Genomic DNA, 25,792 nt, shown 5'->3' on the forward strand with positions numbered 1-25,792 from the left:
ATACTGGTAACGAATCACACTGCGAACCGCATGGTCAACAGTTCGAAACTACCAGCTGTTCCGCGGGAGAAAGATGAGGCGTTCTGCTCCCGTAAAAATTTACAGCCTTGGAAACCCTGTACAAGGTCGCTATGAGTTGGAAACAACTCCACGGCACATAACCACCAGCCACCATCCTGGTGTGGCACTACTGGATAAGTCCTGGACTGCTAAGTGCAAGGTCGGCAGTTCAAACCCACCAGCTACTCTTGGAAACCGTATAAAAGGTCTCTATGAGTTGGAACTGACTCGGTGGAACTTGACAATAACAGCAATCCTATAAACAAGGACTCCTGGCAGCGTAGTGGGTTACAAGTTGAGCTGCTAACCACTGGTCAGCAGTTCAAATCTACCAGCCTCTTTGTAGGAGAAAGACGAGGTTTCCTGCTCCTGTAAAGATTTACAGCCTCAGAAACCCCACACAGAGTCACTATGTAAACCCCATACAGAGTCACTATGAGTCAAAACTGACTTGATGGTACACAGCCCAGCCCTCCACCATACTATTAACACATTTTTAAATAGCTTCAAATACTTTAATATGCTATGAATATTTTTTGGCAAATATTTTTTAAAATTATACTACATACTTTATTAAAACAATTTAGTCAATTCACAGCACTTACAGCCTACAATGTCCTTAGTATTTAGTTTTTTTCTAACCATTTACATGATACAATATGCCTGATAGAACACAGGACCAAGCTATGGCAACATCTATTGCATCGTCACATATCTCTAGGTAACATAACCAGAGAATAGATATTTGTGATGCCTGTTTAAATATTTTTAAAAAGAGAAAACAGAAAAATAAAAATAGAACTGAAGGAGCTACTAGTATTAGGATTATAAAAACATATAAGCATTTATAATCGCAGTTCATACTTCAGCTACCTTCAAAACATATATGAAGAAGCCGTTAAACAGCATGATCCCAGTTTATGTATAAAACTAAAAACTTATAGAAAGAGGTCAACGGACAACAATATTTGCATATTTCTCTAGTAACTCTACTGATTAGAGTGGTCATGACATCTAATTGGAGTTCCTAAGTAGTACAAAAGGTTAATGCACTAAGATGCTAACCAAAAAGTTGCAGGTTTCAGTCCACCCAGACACTCTGAAGAAGGACCTGGTGATCTACTTCTGAAAGATCATTTGTTGTTGTTCTTGTTGTGTGCCGTGGAGTCCGTTCCGACTCATATTGACCCTGTACTGGATTTCCGAGGCTGTAAATCTTTATGGGAGCAGAAAGCCTCATCTTTCTTCCGCGGAACTGCTGGTAGTTTCGAACTTCTGACCTTGCAGTTCGCAGCCCGATTTGTAACCACTATGCTAGCAGAGCTCCTTCATAGCCACTAAAAATGTTATAGTACACAGTTCTACTTTGCAACACATGGGGTTACCATGAGTTAGAATCAACTCAATGGCAACTGGTTTGTTTTTTAATTGTCTATGACATCATATAAGAAGCTTTGGTAATGTAATGGTTACAAATAGGGCTGCTAACCTCACGGTCAGCAGTTGGAAACTACCTGAGGTTCCATGGGAGAAAGATGAGGCTTTCTGCTCCCGTAAAGATTTACAGCCTAGGAAACCCTGTACAGGGTCGCTATGAGTCAGAATTGACTCCATGGTACACCACCACCACCACCATGACATAATATGCTGATTTGTGGAGCATGATGCCAAACAGCAACAAAAAAGAAATTTAGGGGTCACCTTTACATGTGACAAGAGGTGTCAAAATAGTGAATTCCATCTAAGCTAGGGGTTTTACATTGGAATAACATACAGATGTTGGTTTCAACATTTTCAGGGTACAATTGCCAGAGCCAGTTAAAATCATAGGGATCTGAATATTTTTATTTTTTTCTATCTTGTAAGTCAGGAAATATACACACTTTAATTAAAAGACATCAAGGGGGAAAAGACAGGCCTTCCATACCTCAATGGCTTAAAATCCTTGTTGTTGGTAGATGCCAATTCATAATGACCCTGTACAGGATTTCTGTGGAGAGACAGGTGAGTTTGAACCACTGACCTTGAGGTTCAAACCAACTTTGTGGTTCAGTGTTTATCCTACAGCGCCACATACACTAGGTCTTTAGCACTAAGTAATCCAACTCTCCCCATAATTCTTACAAATTAATTCTTCTTCAATATTTTGTATTCATAGATGTCCTGTTTTTGTTTTATGCCCTAAGTTTTTAATGTGAATTGAGTGATAGTTTACATGGGAGAACATAGGTTTTACGTTCATCCTTTCATATTTTATTTCATTGCAACGATTACAATCCCCTCCATGCATTTATGCATTTCATTCAACAATGTTTGCTTCTATTCCCTGTTTTTTTTTTTTTTTTTTAATACTCAGGAATATATAATCATTTAAACAACTAAAGGGCACATTCTGCAAGTCTGCCTCCTGAAAGCCTACTCCACCCTTTTTGTTGCAAAACTTCTATGTTTACAGTTGTGACAATCGCAATTAGTCATAATAATTATTCACTATTGAATCAAAAGAATCTTATCCCCATCTGCTTTCACCAGACCTGTCTAGACAAGATGAAAAGTATTCAATGGGTTTTGTATGAACTATGAAACTAAACTCTCTTTTAAAAACTTGTAACCCAGTCACTTCGAGACTTTATTTCCCACCCTTCCACCCTTCCCCCCATTTTAGGTAGCTAATGTCTAAGTTGCCTGTCCCTATCAACCCTGTATACAGAGGGGATAGGATTGATACTTGATGTGAAGACTTCTTTCCTCTAGGTTAGTATTTTGAGCTACTAAATCCATATGTGCTGGTCAACTTTCTCTAATTGTAGCACTTTACACATATTTCCTTTATCAAAATTTTTTTGTCTTCCTCTAGTTGAATTATGACCACTAAGTCATCGAAGCTAGGTCAGATGGGTACCATCTGCAAATTTGGGGGCATTCTTGTGAGCTTTACTCTCAGTTCTAGTCTTCCATGGCTATGTCTTTGTCCATGGGCTTAGGAGTCCCCGGGTCTCACCATACTTCGGACCAATGAAGATATCCTGTTATTGGGGCAGCTTGTCCCATTTAGAGCCAGTAATCAATGCTAACTGCCAGATGTAGCTCAGATGAGGGCCACCCAACCCTGCACTTCAAAGGTATCTTGTTGTTGAGCCATCACCTGCTTGAAAACCAAAACAAACTCCAATGGTTTGGTCACACATCTATAATTTGGTTACAGCAATTAAAACTGTTTTGCTTTTCTTCTTCATGTGCATATGGTCCAAGTTAATTACATACAGAAATTCAACATTTTAATAAGACTTCAGAAATGCCAGCCAGTCCCCCAAGAGAAAATGCAAGCTTCTGCTATTCTCTTAGCCATCATTTTCATATTAGATCCCTCTTTCAGGACAAAAGTCATGGATACAGCAATAGCTTTGAAACAGTGCTCGAAGCTGTCAACTCAGCATTGTGACAATTGCTTCTCAAAATGATAAACTGCTTCATCAAATCCATTCTTACTCAACTCATCCATTGGCATAGACTTAAGACTTTAGTTTATCTTTTGTATGATTCACTTTATGACACTCTATAGTTTCAGAGTTTCCCTCCTGCTTTGAACATATAATCCCACTTTCTTATAAGCAAGGCAGAAAAGCAGCTGAAAGATTATAGATTCAAAGAATTTTAATTCCCAAGATTTAAGTAAGATATACAAGCAAATAATGCCTCTCTCTTTCTCTTCTCTTATGCCATTTTAAAGGCAGCAAAAAGTACCGATCCTCTTATAGCTCTTATAGACACACATTCTCACAACAGCACTGGAGATTAGGTAAGACTATGAATATGTTAGCCTGGAGGCTAACAGGAAGACAGTGGATAACTCACATGACTGAATGGTATATTTTCACAAACTACATATAATGTATTTGTGAAATGCATATTATCATTTGGCTATTATTTTCTGAAAAAAGTTCTCAACACACAAAGACCAAGTTGGCTTTCAACTATACCTACCATTGTGTCAAGGAACCCTGGTGATACTACAGTTAAATGCATTGCTGCTACCTGAAAGGTTGGTGGTTTGAATCTACCCAGTGACTCCCAGAGAAGAAAGATCTGGCAACCTGCTTTCATAAAGACTGCAGCCTAGAAAACCCATTGGTACAATTTCACTTTGTCACATGGGATCACTGTGAGTTAGGATCTACTCTAAAGAACCCCAAAACAACAGTGCTGTGTCACCCACAACCTGAGCTCTAACACAGGCTTTCTAGGCTGAAAGTAATGATGATCGTGATCAAAATTTCATTCCTTATATTGAATGTCAGCTTGTACAGGTCTTGGCTCAAGTTTCTGGAAAATGACAGTTGCAGCGTACTTAGTGGGCTCTTTTCTACTGGAACAAAGGTGAGTCCCTGACCAGCATACCTACAGACTTGATAAGTGGACCAAAAAAATACCATAGCCCATTCTTATGTGTACCTAACTGCCATCGTGTTGATCCCGACTTGTAGCGACTCTATAGAGTTTCTGAGGCTGCAAATCTTTATGGAAACAGACTACTGCAGCTTTCTCCTGTGGAGCAGCTGGGAGATTTGAATTACTGGCATTTCTGTTAGCTGTCAAATGCTTAACCCCCTCTACCACCCGAGGGTCCTTATTCTCATGTGGAGGGTGTGAAAAATGTTCCTGACAATTTTGTTATGTCAATACATTAATGTGACACAAGTTCTTACAGGACAGACAGAACAAGACACTGTGAATTCATATTCCTGTTATTCGCATTAGAATTCAGTAAATAGACTCAAAATGACACCTTGGATGTGGACATCCTTAGTTCAGAGAACGTATGCTGAGTGTTGTCATGTTTTACATGTTGGCATGTTACCTTGGACTGAGTGGGGACACTAGGTGGTTCAATGGTGGATTTTTAATTCCCTTGAGGGAAACCCTGGTTTAATTCTGAGTCACCACCCATCAGCGAGCAGAAGCTTACTATAATTATGATGCTTAATAGATTTCAGCAGTGCTTCCAGACTAAGACAGGCTAGGAAGAAAGGCCTGTAGATCAAATTCCAAATGCGAGCCAACAAAAACCCTATCCATCACAACAGTTTGAGCCCCAAACTTTTATGGGGACAGCATGGGACTGAATAGTGTTTTGTTCTGTTGTTCGTGTGCATTGAGTTGGAGGCTCACTCTTCGACAATTAACAGCAACAACTACCTTGCAATGGGGTTACTAGATTATAATTTCTCCTCTATAAGAGTTTAATTTCTCCTCTACCTGATTGAACAGTGACTGATTTACCTTAAAATTTAAGTTATAGTAACTAAAATAGAGTCCTGGTGTGGTGCTACAAGATAATGCACTGGACCAAAAGGTCGGTTTGAATTGCAAGGTTGGTGGTTCAAACTCACCAGCTGCTTCTCCTATACAGGGTTGCTATGAATCTGAACCAACTTGAGGGCACTTAACAACAACAACATCGTTCAAATGGACATGGAAATTTTATGAATAATTTTCAATGCACTCTACAACATAGGAATACGAATAGGATATCTTTGTTTTCACTTTAAGGGAGTTATATTGACCATGCTTCTTTGACACAGAAGTGAAGTATAAAAGTTCTGCTCTTCCTCCCCTCCTACAGCTCCACCCACAAATAAACAAATAGAAAAGCAAGAACTTGTAGGGAATAGCACATTAACACCAGGAACTCCAGGTCAACTGTAATTAGATAACTCTATACAGACTCTGCCTTTGTTCTAAATATGTGCAATACTAGACTCGCCCCAACCTCCACATTTCCCATTTGTATTAAACTAACATAACGCTTTAATCTTCACCCACTCTCCTGCCCTCAAGATTGCTCATATAGGAAAGATTAAACAAAATGAAATCAATATCTATAATATGTACCAGTGAAAGCCAAGCATTCATAGCTTTTCTTGTACATATGAACTCCTGGTGTGGTGCTGTATAAGCACCAGATTACTAATCAAAAGATCAGCAGTTCAAATCCACCAACAATTCCCAGGAAAGCTACACAGGGTTGCTATGCATCAGAATTGACTCTGCGACACTTAACAACAACTTACAAATATATGAATCACTCATTCAAATTTACTGATTTAATAATTTTATGATCAAAGATGAATAAATGACCTTTAATTAAAACAACAACAACAAAACCTCAAAATTATTTGAGTTGGAATAGACTCGAAGGCATTGGGTAGTATGATTATTGTTATTAATGGGCAGAAATGTGGCATGCAAGGCATGTTAGGATGCATGAAACTGATAGGCGAGAACACTGTGAAAGGTAGGGATATGAAGACAAAGATGGGCTACTTTGTTAATAACAGTATATCATCAGACTGCCAGCCTGTTGGTTATTAGCCAGGTGTTTACAATGTTGTACCACCAGAACTCCTTGATCTGACTGTAAAAAGACATAGATCTTAAGGAAAAAATCTTAAGTGGCTTCAAAACATCCAGATCTTTTAACTCTGTAATTCTATTGTTGGAAATCTAACTTCACACAATTACATTGTATGTTAGGTAAATCTATACTCACTAGGGAATTCGAAAGTGTACCATACATAATACCAAAAAAATAAATCAAGAGTGCTGTCTGACAATGGTGGCATGGAAAAATAAACTTTGATGGTGTAATAGACATAAAAAATAAAAGAAGAAGGAGACACAGGAAAATAAAAGGCGGGGGATGGTGCCAGAGTCAATTTTGATTCATGGTGACCCATGTGTGTCAGAGTAAAACTGTGCTCTATACAGTGTTCAGTGGCTGATATTTCAGAAGTAGATTGTCAGACATTTCTCCTGAGACATCTCTTGGTGACTTAATCTTTGGGTTAGAAACTGAGTGGTTAATGACACCACACATAATACATAATTAGAGAGATAAACATGAAAACTATAATGGGGAACTTGTACATATGATAAAAGTAGTAATAATGTAAATTTTATATATTTAAGCTCTGGTAGCGTAGTGGTTACGAATCGGGCTGCAAACCTTAAGGTCAGCAGTTCGAAACTACCAGCCGCTCCGCGGGAGAAAGATGAGGCTTTCTACTCCGGTAAAGATTTACACCCTCGGAAACCCTGTACAGGGTCGCTATGGGTCGGAACCGACTCGATGGCACTTAACAACAACAACAAATAAAACTATATACATATGAAAAGTCCCAAACAATAGTAATAATAATAACAATACAACTTACAGGAAGGTCAAAGTATAAGTGACATTCCTGGATCCAAAACCTTCTGAAAAATTGTTATAGTTGAAATCTTTTTCAAATCATGTAATGGAAAAAAATATTTTCAAGTACAGATAGCCTTGACATCATGATTAGAATTAGTGAAGTAATGAGATGAAAATAAGAAGTCTTACGTATATTCTCACAATGCAAGATACGGCATGTTTGGAAGGTTGGTTTCATTTGAAACATTTTCATTTCAACAAAAGTTGCATTCAAAATATTCAGAATATGTAAAAACCCAGGCATATTTACAGTCCTGTCCATAGAAGGTCAGTATAGGGCAATACTTCAGATATAAGATTTATTTTAAAGAAATATTTCCTTTGCTTTCCAATGTGTAAGAAACATCTACACCAGGGTTTCTCAACCTCAGCACTATTGTGGGGGCTGTCTTGTGCATGGCAGGATGTTTAGCAACATCCCTGGTCTCAACGACTAAATGTCAGCAGCAGAATTCCAGCTCCCAGTTGTGACAACCAACAATGTTTGTAGAAATTTCCAAAGGTATTTTGGATGGTAAAATTATTCCTGGTTAAGAACCACTGGTTAAAAATTAAGTCCATGCATCGATTTTTACAATTACATAATGTTTGTCAACAGCTAATGGAGCCAGTCTCATGACTATTAACTCTCCTCCTGAAATTTTAGCTTCTTGCTTTTTTTTTGGAGGGGGCTACGGAGGGAGTAAAAAGATCTCTCTTGATATCAGGGAACAAAATCAACGTGCTGTTTCAAATTTTAAAAGTACTATAAAAATGAACCTTTATCCCACCTTCATTTGTAACTGCAATTTTATTTTACATTTTGCAATAATGCAAAGAAAGGCATTAAAGTAATAACTATTGAAAAGGTGATAAAAACTTACAAATATTCCTAAGTCTGAGCTTTTTATCTTTCTTTCTCTAGTATTTCTACTTTTAAAAGAGATTCCTGATGCAATTTCACCTAATTATTGCATGTTGAGAATGATAATCTTAGCAGGTTTTTTAAAAGACCAATTACATCTGTTATTGGCTATGTATGCTAACCATGAGTTACCATGACTATGTCTTTGTGTGTATTTTATGTGAATAACAAATCAATTCAACACAAGTATCTGTTGAACGCCTAACTTGTAGAAAACTGTGCCAACTATTTTAATGTAAAAAGTGACGCAGGTTTCTCAATAACTTTGAACTTCTAGTAAATACAATAGGCTGTTATCCCTCAAAATACCAATTCTATCTTTTTGAGTTTCTTTTAAAGCCATCCTAACTATGTGTTGTTGTTGTTGTTATTGTTAGTCAGTTCTGACACATAGTTACCCTGTATAGGGTTTCCAAGGAAGAGAGAGTGGTTTTGAAGAACTGACTTTACGGCTAGCAGTCTGTGCTTATCCTAAAGTGCTACATCAGAAAATGAAAAAATCATGGAATTGACAAAAAGGATGATGCAATAGGGGAATTATCCTATCAACTTCAGTTTCATTATTGTGTCCCCATAGTATTGCATCATTTTTCAAGGTGTATAAAGAAAATTTGAATACTATTGAATTTTTTTTTTAATCTTCATTTCACACGTAATATTGGCTAATAGAAGAAAATTGACAGAAATATTTTACAAACGTTAGACCAATCAGACATGAATGATAGTGATCACACAGTGAAATATTAGACAAGTCTTCCTTCACGTGACAATATCCTAAGGATTTTCTCAAATTCAGGAACTGGCAACTGAGCCATGTATTTCTAAGAACAAATAGGAAACATAGCATTTTCATCCATACAGTTGTTCAGCAGGAATGACTGCATCACTCAACGTTTTATGACAAAACCCTGAAAACCCATTTTGCTGAGAAAGGATGTCGTGGTATTCTTTCAATGTTTTATGGTACTGTGCAACAAAATCTATTTGATACAATTTGAAAATGGACAAATGCTAAAGCAGGAGTGTATATTAAAGTTATTAGAAGGAAAGAGATGATCCAGAAATGATAAAAAAAATAAAGATCATTCTAATCAATGTTTATAGATCTAAACATGAAAACACTTTGCAATTACATAGAAAAGGTGATGAACCTCTTTTTTTTTTTTAAGTTTTTATTGTGAGGTTTACATGGGAGAACATCAACTTTACCCCCATCTATTGTATTTCGTTTCATTGCAATGATTACAATCCCCTCCGTGCATCATTAAATAACCAAATGGTACACCACACAGGCCCAACCCTGGGCCTTCAGCACACAGCCCTTCTCCCTCCCTGAGTTCAGTTTCCCCAGCCACTCCATCTGTCCACGTCATGGTCTCTGTCTCCATCCCTGGTGTCACTGCCTCTCTGGATAAGGTCCTGCTGGTTAACCTCTTTTAACCAAAATTGTGAACTAATAATGTTTTAATAATTAAAATAAATTGCAAAGTGCAAGACAAAGTCCCAAGAGAGTGAAAACCTAATAGAGTTGCATTTAAAATCTGAAATTAGTTCATAAATATGAGAAAATTAACAGCTAGTTGCATCCAAAAGATGTTATCCATTTTGAGAATCTATACTTTTGTTGCTATTAAGTTCTGACTCACAGCAACTCTGTATAGGGTTTCTGAGGAGTGGCTGGTGGGTTTGAACTGCTGACCCTGTGGGTAGCAGACCGGTGCTTATACAACAGCGCCATGCCTGGACTGCCCTATACCTTTAAAATGAAAATATGTAATACAGTTATTTCTTACTCTCCTTAGTGTCTGTAAATTATTTGCAAAATAATTTTTAAAATAATAAAATATAATAAAATTACACTGATGATCAATGGTCCTGGACTGGCTTTCCTGGTATACTAGGAGTCATGGTATAGCACTGAAGGGTAAGTATTGGATTGCTAACCCCATGGTTGACAGTTCAAACCCACCAGTTGCTCCTCAGAAACCCTACACAGGGTGGCTTTGAGTTGGAACTGACTCAATGGCACATAACAATGACAACAACAATAATCAAGGCCACTCTTACTCATGGAAACCCCATGTGTGTCAAATCATTATGCTCTATAGAGCTTTCCATGGCTTTTTTTAAAAGCAGATCTCCAGGTCTTTCTTCTGAGGCACCTCTCGGTGGACTCAAATCTCTAAACTTTTCGTTAGTCGCTGAGCATGTTACTGTTTGTACCACCCAGGAGTTGTTGTTGTTTAGTGCCATTGAGTCCATTCCAGCTCACAGAAATCCTGTACAGGGTTTCCAAGAAGCAACTAGTGGGCTTCAATCTATGACCTTGTGATTAGCAGTCCAGTGCTATCCTCCAGTACCACACCAGGACTCCTCACTCAGGGGCAGTGAGGGGTAAAGTGATACTTGCAGTTTCGGTCACTTTACCAATCTTCAGAACTGATTCAGCAGACTGGGCTCAATGAGTGTTGTAAGGCACTGTACCAATTAAACATACACATACACAGGGAAACCTTAGTCAATGGAATAAAAGAAAATTCTGTGCTATAAAACAGCCTTGAAGAATGGAAAGGTAAAATACAATCAAAATCAATCACTCACCTGGATCTATTTTATACAGCTTTTCTGGTGTGTGTGTGTGTATGTATGTCTTAATTATTATTAAAAAGGAAAAAAAACTAATTATTCAGGAAGACATATCAGATTACCTCTCAGCAACCCTAAATATAAGTTCCATTTTTTAAAAAACAGCTCAAGGACCAACTGCCAAGAAGAAAACTGGTGTTTTAAAGAATTACAGTTTCTTCCCTCACGTTGCTCACTTTATCAGTTCAATAATTCCAGCGGATTATATGGTTCCAGTCGAACTTGGTACTTCCAGATGGGAGGAGCCTCACCCTATGTTTTCTCACTTCTATGACTTGAGAGGATATCTGAATGTTCTTACAAGATAGTTTTCCAAATTAATTTTTCCATGGGAAAAAATGCTTATCCAATACCTAGACTCTGTAATGCTATTAAAATGCTACCCGTGAATGTAAAACTAATGTTCTCCCATGTAAACTATCACATAATTCACAATAAAACATTTAAGGAAAAAAAAAGTGCTACCCATGAAGGTTAAAACCTGTGATGTTATTAACATGGAAACTACATTACTGGTGGTCTGAGAACATATACACTATGTATATATATAACACTGTAGAAATAAATATTGACCTTCCCAGAACACATTCATAAATTAATTTTTAGAACTACACCAGCTTTGCTTCTATCTAGCTGTTGAAAGGACTTGAATGTTTTTCAATGAGTACCTCATCCTACCAAAAAAAAAATGCTTCTCTAAATGCCACATAAGCAAATAAGAAAACATTCATCTAGCAAAACAGAAGTCCCTGGGTAGTGCATATGGTTATATGGCTGGTGACTTTGATGAAAATTGGTGATCTGAACCCCCCCAAGAAGTGCTTCAGTAGAAAGTCCCAGCTATCTGCTTCGGAAAGGTCACAGCCTTCATAACCTTATGGAGTAGTTCTACTCTGCATATATGGGGGTTGGGGGGTGGGGCATCATGTGTTACAGTCAAATCAATGGCAACTAACAGCAACTACTCATTATCGACCATCCAAGAAAGCACATGGTACATGGAGTCCTGGTGTGAAGCTGTGGGTAAAGCACTGGACCTCAAAGTCAGTTTGAACCAGAAGGACAGCTGTTCAAACTCACCAACCATTTCTTGGAAACCCTATACAGGGTCACTATGCGTCAGTACCTACTTGACGGCACTTAACAACAACAATAAAGACATTACATAAACTGTGGCTCAAATTCTGTCTGGCAAGAATTAGAGTGTCGCTTTTCTCTCTCTCTCTCTCTCTCTCTTAAAGAATTGTCATCAAGCTTCCCCTAAAACAGTTTTAAGTCAGGTGTATTAAATTCATACTCAAATTCTTCATTTCAAATGTCACAAAGGAGGGCTGGTTCCTGGAATACTCTCTGTCAGCTGGCCAGTGGCCCAGCTTATGTGTGAGTCTGTGAAGAAACATTTCTCTTTGCTTTGTCCACTGCCTTTGCCATATGAAGTGAAAGACAGGCTAACAAAAATACAGGTCCAAAAACTGACGGGATGAAAGTGATCCAACATCCTCATTGCACTAAGATGAAACCATTTTTTGTTTGAATCTTGAAAACACAGTTTAAAAAAATATATTGAAATTTCAGTGGCTCAACTAAAGTATCTGTTTTATGATGTATTATTGGGCTATTTTAATTGCTTGTCTTAATGGAAGGAAACTAAAGAGTGATGAAAAAGTTCAAGTCAACTACAGCAATACTATCCAATATGGGAGCCATAAGCCACATGGGACTATTGACACTAGAAATGTTGCTACTGCACATTTTAAAAAACCATATGCTATAACATTAATAAAAAAAATAATAATAATAATTCACAAGGAAAAAGTATGTGAAACATCTCATTAATAATTTTTTCATATTGGCTATATGCTGAAATGCTTTATATATGTTGGCTATGGTGATGGTGGTGCACCATGGAGTCAGTTCTAACTCATAGCTATCCTGTACAGGGTTTCCGTGACTGTAAATCTTTACAGAAGCAGAAAGCCTCATCTTTCTCCTGTGGAATGGCTGGTAGTTTCAAATTGATACTGAATAAACCAAGTGGTGGTGGTGGTTATGTGCCGTGGAGTTGGGTCTGACTCATAGTGACCCCGTACAGGGTTTCTGAGGCTGTAAATCTTCACGGGAGCAGAAAGCCTCATCTTTCTCCCACGGAACAGCTGGTAGTTTCAAACTGCTGATCTTGTGATTCGCAGCCCAATTCGTAACCACTATGCTACCAGAGCTCCTTGAATAAATAAAGTAGCTACTAAAAAATATAATATTATATGTAATTCACCTTCTATTTTTATCATACAGTGTTGATCTAAAACATGGCAGTTTCCATAACATGAATTAATGAAACATGAAGTTTTACCCTAAACTATCAAAAATAAACATATGTTTCAATTTGGTTAATATTTATTACAAAACAATGTACAAGACAAACCAGGCACATAAATAGCAGTTTAGAATGAGAGAAAAAAAAAAAAAAAGATATTACTACAAATAATTGGAAGAAGCCCTGGGGTGTAGTGGGCTAATAAACGCTAACCAAAAGCTACCAAAAGGTTCAAATACACTAGTGGCTCAGTGGGAAAAGAGACCTGGAAATCTGCTCCTGTAAAGGTTGTTGTTGTTGTTTTGATGTGCCAATGAGTCGATTCTGACCCACAGAGACCTTGTATAGGGTTTCCAAGGAGCAGCTGGTGAATTTGAACTGCCAACCTTACAGTTCAAAGCAACCTTGAGGGTCGAGTGCCTATCCTACAGCGCCTCACCAGGACCTCACCTAAGAAACCCTATGAGAGCAATTCTACTCTGCAACACACTGGGTCGCTAGGTGTCAGAATCGACTTGACAGCAAACAACAACAACAACAACACCATTGGAATAGAGGCTGTGGTTGGAAAGACAACCCAAGGGAAGTAGAGAAATGCTAGGCATTTCAAAGGATTAGGAGAGAAGGTTTATGAGACAGGTGTCTTTTTGGATGAACACTAAAAATTTTATAAGATTTTGGCAGATCATGACAAGATGAGGCAATTTAGAATTGACAAATATCTTTTCATATGCAACATCTTTGATGAAAAAGGGAACACACTTGAGAAGGGGCAGATAATGAGCACAAAAATCTCAGAAAAAGTAAAAACAGAGTAAAACCTCTGTGTTTTAAAGCGTGTCAATAGATAAGATAATGCACTGTACCGCAAGGTCAGTTTTGAAACATAAGGTCAGTGATTCAAACCCACCAGCTGTTCCTCCAAAACCCTATAGAGGGTCGCTATGGGTCAAAACCAACTCAATGGCATTTAACAACAAAACAAATGGGAATAAAAGTCAAGATATGAATGAGTCCTATAAGAATACAAAGAAAACACAAGGGGCAATAGAAAAAGTGAGGTACTAGTGTCAGAAAGAGTCTCTTCCAGTTGCTGTGGAGTTGACCCATGGTGACCTACTGTGTGTCAAGAGTAGAACAACGCTCCATAACATTTTCAATGATTGTGATTTTTTTAGTCAAGTCTTTCTCCCAAGGTGGACTCCAACCTCCAACCTTTAGGCTAGCAGGCAAGAATGTTAACCCATTTGCATCATTCAGGAACTCTGAAGGTAATCTAAAATGAGGTAAATGATGATCTGAACTCAGGAAATTAAGGAAACAGCAAACTTACAGGAAGAGGTAAAAGGCAATGATAACGAAGAATGAAAACACAAAGGGATTATAGGTGATCAAGACTTTATCATAAAAGAGAACTTAAAAACAAAAGGATGGAAGAAGACATAGAGAAAGTAAAGGAAATTGAGGTAAATGAAAAATTCAATTATTTATTTCAACAAATACGTATTAAGTATCTCCCAAATGCCATGTATCATGTTGAAAATTTAACAATGAATGACTTCTAGAGGGTCATCCACAGAAGAATGGAATTCAGTCAGATTAACTGCTATGAGAAAGGCGAAAAATTGTCAAATAGGCATGGCGCTGTTAGATAAGCATGGGATTGTTAACCACAAAGTTGGCAGTTCAAACCCACAAGCTGCTCCTTGGAAACCCTATACAGGATCACTATGATTCAGAATCAACTTGATAGCACTTAACAACAGTGACACCAGGATCCAGCTAATGTTACAACATAAATCAGAAATCAAATTAACTGTTAGCATTGCATGCCTTGGTATATTATCCTTACAAACCCCAGAAGCAAATAAACGGGGAAATTTTTTTTGTCTCACGTAGGGAGGGTTGGCAAACATATATTTAGAAAATTTGAATGGTATCAGTAAGTCTAGGCTGTTCAACAGAATATGAAAAATAAATAAAAAGATGATACTAGACTAAAAGCCTGAATTGAAGAGGTGGTTCTGAAGGAAGGGTGAAATTCAGTAGAACCTGAGGAGTGTTTTTGGTGTACAATTAGATCACAGTCAGAGAGGAACGTGAAAGTGCAAATTCTGTGGGTGCAGTATTTCTAAGTAGTGAGAGAATCCAAAAGATGCTTGTGTTACATGTAGCTGAGCTGGAGGGAAAATGAAGGTGACTAGGGAAGCAGCTGCCTAGCATTTCAATTGGACATCAACTTGGACAGTAATATCACAGAAGACAGTAACAGTGACCCACATTGTCAGTTCAATGACTGTGTTCCTGTTACTCCATCTGGTTAGAATAATAAATTGTATGCTTGCCCGAAGAGGTTACAGATTAGATAAAAAGAAAAATAACAATGCCAAACAAAACCAGTGGTTTAGTATGGTATACTTATTGGTGTTAAGTGGCATCAAGTTGTTTTCAGCTCATAGTGATCCCGCATAGGGTTACTGAGGAGCAGCTGGTGAGTTTAAACCGCTGACCTTGTGGTTAACAGTCTAGTGCTTATCCTATAGTGCATAATTTGGTAACTGTTAACAGTCAGGGGAGAGATGGCTACCAGAGATGATGCAGTTAGTGAAAGACAGTAATACATAAACAGCCAGCATGGAAAGCCCTGTGGATCGATTTCCAGAAAGATGGAGTGATACGAGTAAAATAACACTGGCAAGAGGGTTCCTGAGACATAGTATAACTAAGGCTTTAATTAAACAATAAGTTAGAAGGAGTATAGGAGGAAAAGATTTTAAAAAACACTGAAAATACTTATTTGTCAACAAAAAAGTTTTAGGAATCATTAGCTATTGTTGTTGTTGTTAAGTGCCATCAATTCGATTCTGACCCATAGTGACCCTGTATAGGGTTTCTGAGGAGTAGCTGGTGAGCTTGAACTGCCGATCTTACAGGTCAAATAACTTTGCGGTCTGATGCATTAACCCACAGTGCCACACAAGGGTTCAGTACTTGAGGGGAGCGCAAATAAGGAATACATTCTTAAGATTACAAGGAAAGCAAATGTGCTTGTTAAATCTGTTTTCCAGACTGGGATCCTATTCCCACCTATATTTTTGTTTGAAAAACTGGGCAACAGTGTCCTCATTTTGCCCAAGTGAAAACTTCTACCCTGTATTGCTTGTGAAGTGCTGTTGAGTCAGAGCCATTAGAGTGCTACAAATTAAAACTATAATGACATCCCATTTTATCCTTACAAAAACGGCACTGATTACAAAACAGAAAACAAAAAATGCTGGTAAGGAGATTGGAGCCACCTACACACTTGCTGATAGAAATGTAAAATGGTAAAATGGCATAACCACTATGGAAACAAAGGGGTAGAAATAGAAGCACCATAAAATACTTGGACTTATACATACATATCCTAGAGAAATAGGAGTGACACAAATAGACATAGGCCCAACCATATTCACTGCAGCATTATTCAAAATAGCAAAACAATAGAAACAAAGTAAGAATCCATCAATGGATGAATGAATATATAAAATGTGGTAAAGAGATACAATGGAATACTACACAACTATAAAGAATAATGGTGGCTATCTGAAAGATAGCATGGATGAACCTGGAAGCAATAATACGGACTGAAATAAGTCAATCATAAAATGACAAGTATTATATGGCACCATTTTTTCATAAAAAATCAATCGAGAATAGTTTTACATATAGAAAAGCAATGTTCTTTGATGGCTAACAGGGATGGGAGGACCAGAAAGGCAGAATCATTTACTAGACAAAACTAAACCAAACCCATGGTCATAGAGTCAATTCTGACATCATAGAACAGACTGCAATCTTTATGGAAATAAACTGTCACATCTTTCTCCTGTAGAGTGGCTAGTGGGTTTGAACCACTGACCTTTGGTTAGTAACCAAGCACTTAATGACGGCACCACCATGGCTCCTACTAGATAGTTTAAAAAACAAAAACAAAAATCCATTGTTGTCAAGTCAATTCCAATAGGTATTAATTCTGGTGAAGGGAAAGGTAATTTACAATAAGGGAAAGTCAGTAAAACATAACCAAGGGAAATGAAGGCATCAAGAAGTATGCAAGATTAAAGGGCAACAGTCATAAGTGCTGCAACATGCACGCTTCTATAGCAACAGTAATAACAATACAAAATTTCTGAGTGATTACATAGGCATATATGTATGCTATATAGGTGTGGAAGAGCATATGGGAGTATTTGTTGTCGTTAAGTTCCATCAAATGTGTTCATACTCATAGTGACCCTATATAGAGTTTGCAAGGAGCAGCTGGTGAATCTGAACTGCTGGCCTTGGGGTTTAAACCGATCTTGCGGTCCAGTGCTTTATCCCAAAGCACCACATCGGTATTGTTGTTGTTGTTATGTGCCATGGAGTCGGTTCCGACTCATAGCGACCCTGTACAGGCTGCAAATCTTTACAGGAGCAAAAAGCCTCACCTTTCTTCTGTGGAACAGCTGGTAGTTTTGAACTGCTGACCCTGAGGTTAACAGCCCAATTCGTAACTACTACGCTACCAAGAGCTCTTTCCTCATCAGTATAGGTGTAGGCATTTGATATACATATTTGCATGTGCTGCATATATATTCATATATAATAGAACACACTGGGGGCATAGTTATGGGGAATTCTTACCATGTCCAAACACCTCATGGGACTGAGTTACTGGGCTTGAAGGCTAGGGGCCACAGTCTCAGGTGGGCATCTAGATCATATGGCATTAATTTATAAAGATAATGTTCTACATACTAGTTTTGTGAATAATATTTGGCATCTTAAAAGCTTATGAGTAGCCAAATGAGATATAATCATTGATCTTCTCTCATCTGGAACAAAAGAAAAGTATAGGAAACAAGAGCCTCAAGGAAGCATTTAGTCCACAGTACTAATGCCCTACAGGAACCATAGCCTCCTGTAGCCTGAGACCATAAGAACATGGTGCCTACCACTATCAACTGCTCTGACCAGGGACACAAAAGAAGTCCTAGATAGAATGGGTAGAAAATGTAAAACAAAAGTAAAATTCATAATAAATATTTATTGGACTGATAAAGACTATCGTCCTGAGGCACCCTTTTTAGCTAGAACTGAAGTCACTCCCAGAGGTCACCTTTAAGCCAAATAATAGATTGGCCTATAAATGAATACTAAAAACTGTGAGGAACACATTCTTTAAAACAATAAACTCTCAGAGAACGAAATGGGCAACGTTTTCCCAAAAGCAAAAATGAGAAGGCAAAGAGGGGCAGAGAAATTGGAGGGATGGGAATGGGGCAGGCCGGTTGGAAATGAAGAGTGATAGTGGGTTGGTGGTTATGTGCCATGGAGTCTCATAGCAACGCTTTATAGGGTTCCGACTCATTGTTATTGTTGTTGCTAGGTACCATCGAGTCGGTACTGACTCATAGCGACCCTATGCACAACAGAACGAAATACTGCTCGGTCCTGGGCCAACCTCAGAATTCTTGCCATGCTTGAGCCCATTGATGCTGCCACTTTGCCAATCCATCTCTCTGGGGGTCTTCCTCTTTTTCTCTGACCCGCCACCTTACCAAACATGATTTCTTTCTCCAGCGACTGGTTCCTCCTGACAATATATCCGAACTATGAGAGATAAAATTTGGCCATCCTGGCTTCCAAGGAGCACTCTGGCTGCACTTTTTCCAACACAGATCTATTGGTTCTTTTGGCAGCCCATGGCACTTTCAATATTCTCCTCCAACACCATAACTCAAAGGTATCCATTCTTCTACGCTCCTCCTTATTCACTGTCCAGCTTTCACATGCATATGAGGTTATTGAAAGTACCACCACAGTACGACACCACAGTATGAAAATACCACCACAGTACGACAAACTAACAGATGAGTGGTGGTCCAACTCATAGCGACCCTGTTTATAGGGTTTCCTAGGTTGTAAATCTTTACAGGAGCAGAAAGCCTCATCTTTCTACTGTGGAACAGCTGGTAGTTTCGAACTACTGACCATGAGATTAGCAAATCTTTACAGGAGCAGAAAGCCTCATCTTTCTACTGTGGAACAGCTGGTAGTTTCGAACTACTGACCATGAGATTAGCATCCCACTCGTAATTACTATCAATGTCACGGAACAAACTGTATATACATTTTTTGAGTGGAAAACGAATTTACTGTGTAAACTTTCACAAAAAAGATGTCAGAAAAGGAAAAAGAAATGTTTTAGAAGATTGAAATTTTGTTAAATGGGTAAGAGAGCCTCATAGAGACCTGTGACTTTCAGAATAAAGAAAAAATATTCATTTTCATTCCCAAATCCCTTGTGCATGAATCACTGTGTGTGTCACCAACTTTAGATAGGAGACCGAGTACATATAGCTCCCTCTACTTTTGTCACCAGTCTGCAGCTTTTTGTATTTACTTGCCATTACTTGGGTTGTTTACTTAGGACACCGTCACTTCGGTAATGGTAAACAATCAAATCAAGAACCTAACATTTATGAGCAACGAAAATGTCTGTCCAACTTCACATTTCCCTTTTTAATATTGGTGGCATTAATAGTATGGTATGAGGCCAGAGCTCTGATGCCAAAAACATTTAAAAAAAAATCTCTCAAACTTCCAAATCTAGATGTAATTGAGGAAGACTATATAAAAATGAATATTTTAAAAAGCTATACAGTAAAATGAGAATCGGGCATTTCCGTTAGACAAAGTGGCAATTAAACCCAAACCTTCTCTCTATCTGGCACATGAAACACAGGTGTGGGGATCAGGTGTGAACCCCACACAGGATCTGACTGATTAACTCCATGGAGAAAAGCTCAGAAGCTTTCCAGTCGGTAAAACCCTGCTCTCCCTGATGTTTCCTGCCCTGGCAGAAGGGTCTAGACCATTTACCCTTTCAACCTTTACAAGCATAGAGAAATGCTAGCCAGTATACAATTTTCCTTTCAGCTTATAGCTTCATCTCTTTCTTTAAAATGTATTCTTTGCTTCTTTGTTTAGTGTATCCTGCTATATTGAAATAGGAACACTGGTAGTGCTGTGAATTAGGCATTAGGCTGTTATCCACAGGTTGGTGGTTCAAACCCATCAGTGGTGCTGAGGGAGAAAGATAAGACTGCTTCCATAAAGATTTATAATCTCAGAAACCCTGTATAGGGTCGTTATGAGTCAGAATCAACTTGATAGCAGTGGGTTTGATTTTTGGCTTGGTATATACAGAGTGACTATGAGTCAGAACCCACTCCAAGTCATTTAACAACAATAACAACAACAAAATACTGAATATAATTGTTTTAAAATTCAGTAAAAATGGAACACAAATAGGTTTAGCTAACAAGAACGTCCTGATAAAATTAGGTAACAGTCAGTAAAAGGAAGTCTACTTTTATAAACTGACAGAAATGGCAATCAAGGTCCCTGAGGATACTCATATTCTTATATATTTGCAGTGAAAACTGTTTTTTTCAAATCTATAAAATATATTAGATACTCAGCCACAAAATCTGTGCCTGACCATAAAAGTTATAAAACTTTACATTGGTAACTATAAGTCTTTTGCTTCATATGTAATGTTCTATTTGAAGCTGTGGCCCACTAGAGAATGTCTACAGACTACAGTAATGAAGGGAAAAGATACAGAAGTTACACAATACCTTTTGGGGGATGATGGCCCCACCAGATGGCCCTTCCACACTCTGAGATTCTGGTTTTATCATTTTATGATTTAAAATAGGTATTTGCCTTCTATTAAAATTAGGATAAATTATTCAACATACTAAGATGACAAGATTCATATCCCAGAGAAAAAGAAGTGAAAACGTACTTTTAAACAATAACAAAAGCCAAGGCAACTGAAGAACTTTAGCCAGCATTTATAAATACCTCTGACTTTAGTCATCAGTAAAAAGAGAATGACAAAAAACCCAAAAGCACCTTGTTCATAAAAATTCACATTAAACTAACTGAAAAAAAAAGTAATCCCATACAGTATCTAAAAATATTTCTAAATTACAGACTGAAATAGAGTGCCATATCATTTACTCAGTGACCTACTCTAATATTAGTGACAGTTTGATGCCAAATTTTGAGATTAAAATAAAATGGCTAAAACTATCTCTGTGATGGTTGACCAATTAAGCTAAAAATTACACAGTATGCCATGGTCAAAACAGGGCTTTACAGTTAGATTCTTTTTTTTCCCAATGAAAAAAATTTTGACAGTGTTGGTCAAAAAAACAAAAAGCTCCTTTTGTGGAAAGATACATAAACTCTATGCTAGATGTTTCCACATTTAAGAGAAAACAAGCGCGAAGGTCTCTCCCCCCCTTCACCTTTACCTTCCATCTGCATAGTCAGTATCTGCTCCGCCCCACCAGACATCAGAGTCATCCTCCTCGGCATCAGCAGAGTCTATATTGTCACTCTCATCGGCCAGCGGGCAACACACAAACTCCACCCCTCGGAACTTGTCGATTCCACAGGGCAGCAGCATGCCATAGTCATGCAAGTTGGTACTCTTCTCACTACATGTCTGCAAAAGGTAAGGAGACCATGGTAAGCAGACATGTTTCATTGTAAGAGATTCCCAAATATAATAATGAACACACAGATGCAGTGTATTAGGACCCAATTTTATAAAGAAAAAGATGCTTTTCATTATGAGTAGATTTACAACAGCGTTTCTTTAGTACAGACTCCTTTAGTAATCTTTGTTGTTGTTGTTAAGTGCCATTGAGTCAGTTCTGACTCATAGCAACCCTGTATAGGGTTTTCCAAAGAATGGTTGGTGAGTTTGAATACCCAACCTTGCAGTTCAAAATCACCAGTCTCTCTTTGGAAACCCTACACAGGGTCGCTATAGGTTGGAACTGACTTGACGGTACTTAACAACAACATATATATTTAAAGTCTTCACTTATTTAATACAAACTTTTCTGTTATACAGACCAGCCGAGTTGTCACTGAATTGACAACAACTCTTGGGGACCCCCAAGTGTGTCAAAGTGGAAGGAAGTGTGCTCCCTAGAGTTTTCAATTATTTTTCTGATGGAAAGTACAAATCCTTTCATCTGAAGTGCCTCTAGGTGGACTTCCATGGCCAACCATTCAGTTTACAGCAAAGGACATGAACTATGTGCACAACCTATAGACTCCCTTTATAGAAAGTCAGATGGAAACTAGAGAAACTAGATGTAGAAGAAGACTGTACAAGTAAGAAGAGCTTTCAGAGAATCAATGCTTTTTTACTTCATTTATGTATTAGGAAATTTTGAAAACTCCATGTATACCCCAATGCATCCCCACATCCAACACAGTTCCTTATACATTCTGGAGTCCTGCTGTGGCACTATAATAAGCAATGAACTGCAGGTCAGTGACTCAAACCTACCAGCCATTTCTTGGAAATCCTATACAGGGTCGCTATGAGTTAGAATCAACTCAAGGCATTTAACAACAACAGATATATTTTTATATAAAGAAAGGTTTATTTAATAATAAATAAGCATGCATAATTTTACATAAGGCAAAAATAATTGTAGTTCTTAAACTGATGTTTTCTGCATACCAGTTTTAGGGCTTTAAGATAAGACTATGTTTAAGTTATGCTAGATCAGGATTTCTCAACCTCAGCACTACTGACATTTTGAACTATATACTTTATTGGTGTTGAAGCTGGAGAAATTTTTTTTTTTGGGGGGGGGGTTTACTCTGTTTAGAAGGATCCCTGCTTCCTAAACACTAGATGCCAGTAGCACTCCATGTTCCAGTTGTAACCACCAAAATTATCCCCATGTCATTAGGAAAATGTTGGGCTTCTCAACTGAAGCCCAATAGAGAACACCTGGAATATATAAAAGAGCCATATTCTAGGAGTCTGATCACACACACACACAAATGTGTTAATTCACTGGAAATATGTAATAACACATCAAATAAATAGAAAGCACTTTTAGAGGTGGTAATGAAAGAACATAAGTGACTGGCTGCTATCTCAAAGGCTGGAAGTTCAAATTCACTCAGTGGCTCTGCAGAAGAAAAATGTGGTCTGGCAGATTACTTCCACAAAAACCACAGCCAAGAAAATCCTATGGAGCAGTTCCATTCTGTAACATATAAGAATCAGGGGCCAACTCACAGGCAGCTAACAACAATAGTAACAGAACACCACCAAGTGATAGTAGACCTTCAATCTTAATTGTTTTATATCTTTTATTGGCTTAGCCAAAAAACAAAGGGCTAGGATTGGTGCCATATTCACCAAATGTGGAATAATGAAGGTGGATAGCACAACCTCCTTAATACAAAATGGGAGGATATAACTTAGAAACTCAAATCTTAACGTAGGTCTTATGTTGCTATTGAACAACAACCACTGTAATCTCCAACTAACAATAGGGAGAAAAGCTACGTTATGAAAACTTTGCTAAAGACCTAAATAAGTAAACAAATTAGACTTTACATTTAAAGAAATTCAGATTATAGATGTTTTATTTTTCTAACCTAAAATTGACACAATTCAGCTAACTGACTGGCTCTCCTGTTTTTGACTTCTCAGAAAGAAATACTTACGAATAGTTTTTTTCTCTGTTTTGTTTCTTTCTTTAAGGGCTTATTTTTACACATAGCTGTTGCTTTAAAATACCCCCGAAGCTGTTATTCAATATGTCTCCCGAAATATTAACTCTGGAAGCAGAAAGCATTTATGACTGGTACCTCTTTGGCGACAGTGTGCCAGTGAAGGTGAGTTTCACAAACGTCCATCCTCTCCTGATGCAAGAATTTGCACTTGTCAGGAACAAGAAGTGCATCGCTAACAAACTCGCCAACTGAAAGAAAAGAAAAATGCTTAATGTTATGCCATCTACATCACAGTACACATTACCCAGATATAATATCAAAAAAGGTAGTCTATCCACAAGAAATACGAGCCATCACATGAATAGATATACACACAACAATGTTCATAGCAGCACTATTTACAATAGCAAAAAGATGGAGACAGCCTAAGTGTTTATCAATGGAAGAATGGATAAACAAACTTTGGTACATACACACAATGAAATATTATGCTAACTTGAAGAATAACAAGGAAGCTGCAAGCCACCACGTAACATGGATGAACCTTGAGGACATTATGCTGAGTGAAATTATTCAGTCACAAAAAGACAAATATTGCATAAAACCTTTATTATAAAAGTTTAAGAAAGGATACCCATACTAAAAGGGAAACAAAAAAAATTCTTTGTTGGTTACCGGTTGGGGATGGGGTTGGGGAGAGTGGAGGGAGGGGTTGGTAGAGCACAGGGTGGGGGGTAGACATATAGTTCAGGTGTTGGGATGGGCAATACACAAGAAGAGGGAGACCTGGAAGAACAAGGTAGATAGGGGAACACTGAGACAGGTTTGCATGGGCTAGGTGGAACAGAGGTAAAAAGTAATGCATGCTCAACCTTGGAACAATAGGGTTCTGTGATACAGGGATCGAGGCATAGTATGAAGAGGGGAAATAATGTTATGATTCTCAACTGTCTAACAAATATTGTTTTCCCTTGTCTACTATTATAAAATAAACACTTGAGTGGGATAGAAAGGAATGTCGGGAAACAGGATTACAGAAAGCTTGTTAGCCCATATTCAGCCTATTACTGATTGGAATAACTAAAAGGGGTTCTAGAATTTTCCCAATGAAATAGGCCTCTTGCAGAGTCTTTGCAGTGTACAGGATCTTAGATGGAATCTTGAGCCCCATCCAGAACCTTCTGAAGTGGGACATTCCCTCTAGAAAGGACAAGCAGACCAGCCTGGAACACCTAGAGCAACTGAAGATACATCTTCAAAAAAAGATCAGCAGGAAAAATCCAAAACAAAAATGGTAGTATGATTGGCTACTTCTAGAATAAGCAAGTTGTTTGCCAGGAAGCCATCAATACAAGCAATCAAGTCCCTTCAGGACAAACCCCACTCCAACACTAAATCTCAAAGGGAACATATGAGCAGGCATGTGAGCTTGCTGGCTACCATACTGGTCTACTGGTGAGCAGAAGAGGGGGAAAGGCAGCAAAGAAGAAATGGGCTGAGTTCAACCACAGTCCATTGACTCCCGTTGACCTGGAGATGAGAGAGGGAAGAGGAAGGGCTGGTTGGTCCAAAGTGTATAGAGACTTGGGGACTCCTGAGCCCATGGACAGGAAGACAGCCACGGAGGGCTACAGCTGAGAGTGAAACATCCAGCTGATACGAAGTGAGGGAAGATGTACAAGAACACCCAAACTTGCAGATAGTATCCATTTGACCTAGTCTTGATGGCTTGTGTGTGTGTGTGTGTGTGTGTGTGATAAAGGAAACAAGTATAATTTGATACAATTTTATGAAGTTGATCTATACTTATGGATGTAGTAGCTCAAAATACCAACTGAGAGAGAAGGAGTCTTCACATCAAGTATCAATGCTATCCCCTCTGTATACAGAATAGATAGGGATGGGCAACTTAGACATGGCTACCTAAAATGATGGGGTGGATAAAGGCTCGAAGTGACTGGCTTACAAGTTTTCAAGAAGGAGTTTAGTATAACAGTGTACAAGGGAAGGTAGAGTA

The 25,792-nt window shown here is 38.1% G+C and overlaps 1 protein-coding gene across 8 annotated transcripts in view; it reads right to left on the bottom strand.

Annotated features, from left to right (window-relative positions):
• APP (amyloid beta (A4) precursor protein) overlaps nucleotides 1-25,792 on the bottom strand; it is a 374,547-nt gene that overhangs the window by 196,418 nt on the left and 152,337 nt on the right. For all 8 annotated transcript variants that reach the window (XM_006872475.1, XM_006872472.1, XM_006872474.1 and 5 more), the window contains 2 exons: nucleotides 23,911-24,023; nucleotides 21,534-21,727 (listed from right to left, as the gene is read on the bottom strand). In XM_006872475.1, coding sequence (XP_006872537.1) covers nucleotides 21,534-21,727; nucleotides 23,911-24,023 — 307 coding nt within the window. The remainder of the gene's footprint in view (nucleotides 1-21,533; nucleotides 21,728-23,910; nucleotides 24,024-25,792) is intronic.

Source organism: Chrysochloris asiatica, unplaced genomic scaffold (genome assembly GCF_000296735.1).
Source record: "Chrysochloris asiatica unplaced genomic scaffold, ChrAsi1.0 scaffold00199, whole genome shotgun sequence".
Classification (NCBI taxonomy): domain Eukaryota; kingdom Metazoa; phylum Chordata; class Mammalia; order Afrosoricida; family Chrysochloridae; genus Chrysochloris; species Chrysochloris asiatica.